General features: G+C 32.3%; 1 protein-coding gene across 1 annotated transcript; it reads left to right on the top strand.

Moving 5' to 3' along the window:
- Positions 1-1568: 1568 nt before the first annotated feature.
- LOC111907774 (vacuolar iron transporter homolog 2) lies at positions 1569-2568 on the top strand. Its single transcript, XM_023903583.3, has one exon. The coding sequence runs from the start codon at positions 1735-1737 to the stop codon at positions 2356-2358; it is 624 nt and encodes a 207-aa protein (XP_023759351.1). The 5' UTR covers positions 1569-1734; the 3' UTR covers positions 2359-2568.
- The last annotated feature ends 973 nt before the right edge of the window (positions 2569-3541 follow it).

The raw sequence follows: 3541 nt of genomic DNA, 5'->3' as shown, positions 1-3541 counted from the left end.
CATACGACAATTTGAAATAGATATGTATATTTGACAGTGGTTTCCTTATAAACAACATGCGTTGGTTTAATAACAATTTCTTTAAAAAAAATTATGAATGGATAGCTACTTCTTGGATGATGGCAACTCGTGTTAAAGATTAGTCTCCGACACACTTTCATCCGAGTTGTCATCGAACCAAGAAATAGTACAAATTCCAAAGTCTTTGGTAATCCTATTATCTTATCTACCATTTATTTATTGGCCTTTTTTGACATCTTGTAGCTACATGTCATATCATACGCAAAAACCGATATGTGAGACTTGTGTTAGGCCAACTCTATTATTACGACCGAGTTTCTTCAATTCACGATTTAGTTATTGAAGACCACATGTTCCAAGTCAAAAACCTAAAAGTGTCTCCTCCCAATATTCATATTTATCGGATGACATCTCTTGATTTGATGATCACTTAGTCGTCTGTGAGGCTCTATTTCGAACAACTCGACCATTAAGACGAAGTTTCACCTGCTTGTGAGTACGTTCTTCTAGAATATGTGTTGCGTCTCTTTGACATGAAACTCCCTCGTGACTAATTGCGTTAACTGATAGCATCTCTTGATTTAATGATAAATTAGTCGAAAAATTGGAAAATAGCTATATGACATTATACAACGATAGCTTACATGAACTATTATATGTCATTCTAAGAAAACTGGAATTTGAAATGTGCATCCAATATCACGGAAACAATGCCCTTAAATCGACTAAAATAAGGAAAAATATTAAATTTTTTTCCCATATTCATATTTTCATATTATCTTTGTCAGAAAAGGTAGTTCGTAAATCATAATACATTTCAAAAATCTAGTCATATCAATTTTTGAACATGCTTTATACCAGGAAAAAAAAAAAAAAAAAAAAAAAAAAACTTAGTGGGTTTGCAAAATTTAAAGATGTTCGAAATTCTGAAAACAATATTTTTTTCGAACATACTTTAAGCCGTTTGCTCACACCAAACCTTCTAACACTAAAAAAATATATATAAATATATTACTAACGGTTTTTGACAGAATTTTAATGATAAGGTTGATAGGTATTTATGTGGTCTTAAGAAACGATAAAAGATAGGAATCAAATTTCACGAGTTTTAGAAAGCGTTTTTGAATTTCCATGGTTGAATGAAGTAATGTTGTGGATTTCAATGGAATTCGATTCCTTAGTAATTTACGACCAAACGCATGATCTGCTAGGAATAGAATTCCGATTGTCACAAAATCCCACAGGATCCTACAAACCAAGTGTTTTCTTTACTTTTTAAGTCTTATTTTTCCTTTAACATCAAATTGAAACAAATCACAATCATATTCCTATTTTTACGTTTCTTTATATCAGACCCACCAAATTAAAATCAATGAAAAAAAATAGTCCTATATGCATAACAACTAACAAGCATCCAAAGCATTAATTATATTGGGATATATAAACAGATGTTTATATTCAGAAATTAGTTATACCCTAAAATTTTACAAAAATTAAGTATATTATTTATATTTATATCAATGGGAATTAAGTATTAACTATTAATAGATAGACCAAAATGTCAAACGGTTTTTCTATTTACCAATATTGTAAATTATGGAAGAGTCAAAGGATCATTTTTGTAATTAAATTCTTCAATGTTTTCCTTATAAATAGCTTACTTGTAGGCGTGTGTTACCCACACTCAAATCCCCTTTGCTTCACTCATCTATAATGACTACAATCCCTGTAAATAGCATGGTGCACCACCAAACCACCCTTGAGCTCGAACCCAAGGACCTATTCGACTACTCAAAACGGTCTCAATGGCTACGAGCGGCGGTCCTGGGAGCCAACGATGGCTTAGTCTCCACCGCATCCCTAATGATGGGTGTTGGAGCCGTTAAACAAGATATCAGAGCCATGATCTTGACCGGCTTTGCTGGCTTAGTAGCCGGAGCTTGCAGTATGGCAATTGGAGAATTTGTATCTGTTTATTCACAACTTGATATAGAAGTCGCTCAGTTGAAAAGAGATTTCAATAGAAGAGATATTGAGGTAGCTGAAACCGATGGCTTGCCAAACCCTTGGCAAGCCGCCGCTGCATCAGCTCTAGCTTTTTCTTTGGGTGCTATGGTGCCTTTATTAGCTGCTTCATTTATCAAGCCTTATAAGGTGAGGATTTTGGTCATGGCGGGGGCAGTGACAGCGGCATTGGCTGTTTTTGGGTGGTTAGGGGCGGCGTTGGGGCGGGCACCGGCGGTCAAGTCTACGATTAGGGTGGTAGTTGGAGGGTGGATGGCTATGGCTATTACATATGGCTTAACAAGGTTAATCGGTGCAAAGGGACTCCATTGAAGTCTATGGAGCATTACTTGCATCTTATATCATGGTTTTTATCCTTTATTTATGAATACTTACAAAATATATTATTTGCACCTTTTATTTTAAATCAAGCTATATTTCTTTAAAAGATAGGGGACCCTTATGTATGTATATAGATACACAAATGAATGCGATTATTAACCATGTGTTTTTATTTATAAACAACGTTTTCATACTTGTCCACCGTAAATCTTTGATCGAGTTAACAAGATACGAATTTTTTTTCTTTGCCTTTTGTAATTGTTTTCTGTTAAAATGAATTTCTAGTAGTATTTATATAATCAAAAGAAGATTTAAATTCTATTTATGTTAATCTTCTACATTATGCTTCCTCTTTTTTTTTCAAAACTTATAGGTTACAAATGCGTTACCCAAGTGGCCAAGTGTTAACGAGACTAATAAGTAGACTTTGTTAAAAATGCTTAAAAATCAAAAGTGCTTATTATAAATTCATTTTCACACAATATTATATGATAACTGATTATCTAATTCGATATATTATATAGTCACTTTCAACACAAACATCTGAGATAAGATTCAGGGTGATCCCTTGTGTAGGCACGCACAACCCGTACTTTTCCTTTAATAATTAATATCTTTTTATTTTAACTTTTTTTAAAGTGGCATTTTCTTGATTAATATCCTTTTTATTTTAACTTTTTTTAAAGTGGCATTTTCTTCTTCCAAAACTTTAAGTCGATATTCACTTAGCTTTTAGTGTTGAACATATTCACGATTTAAATGTACAAATGGTTTTTAGGAAATTGGTAATTCATTCGACACTATAAAATTAAATTGATTGACATATCAATAGTTTATTTATCATATATTTTTTCATTTTATTCCTGTTTTCCATTAAACTCTATAGAATTTAATATACCGCCAAACCTTATTTTCGTATGGATCCGGAGTCCATGAGACTTTTTGACATCCATAACAAAAAAGGTATGGATCCACAAAAAGACATGAAGGTTAATCATAAAATACTAGTGATATAAAATGATTGCTTATTATTTTTAAATTTGATGTATTGTTTATTATTTGTGTATTTGATGTATTATTATGTAACAAAGATGTCAGCCATGTCAATAAGAAGTTGAGAATTCATACACGACGTCCCAAAATTCAAACATACACATCATCTTTCTTACTTCAT

The sequence above is a fragment of the Lactuca sativa genome, chromosome 1, assembly GCF_002870075.4.
Source record: "Lactuca sativa cultivar Salinas chromosome 1, Lsat_Salinas_v11, whole genome shotgun sequence".
In the NCBI taxonomy this organism is placed as follows: Eukaryota; Viridiplantae; Streptophyta; class Magnoliopsida; order Asterales; family Asteraceae; genus Lactuca; species Lactuca sativa.
This window is presented reverse-complemented; position numbering and strand designations above follow the sequence as displayed.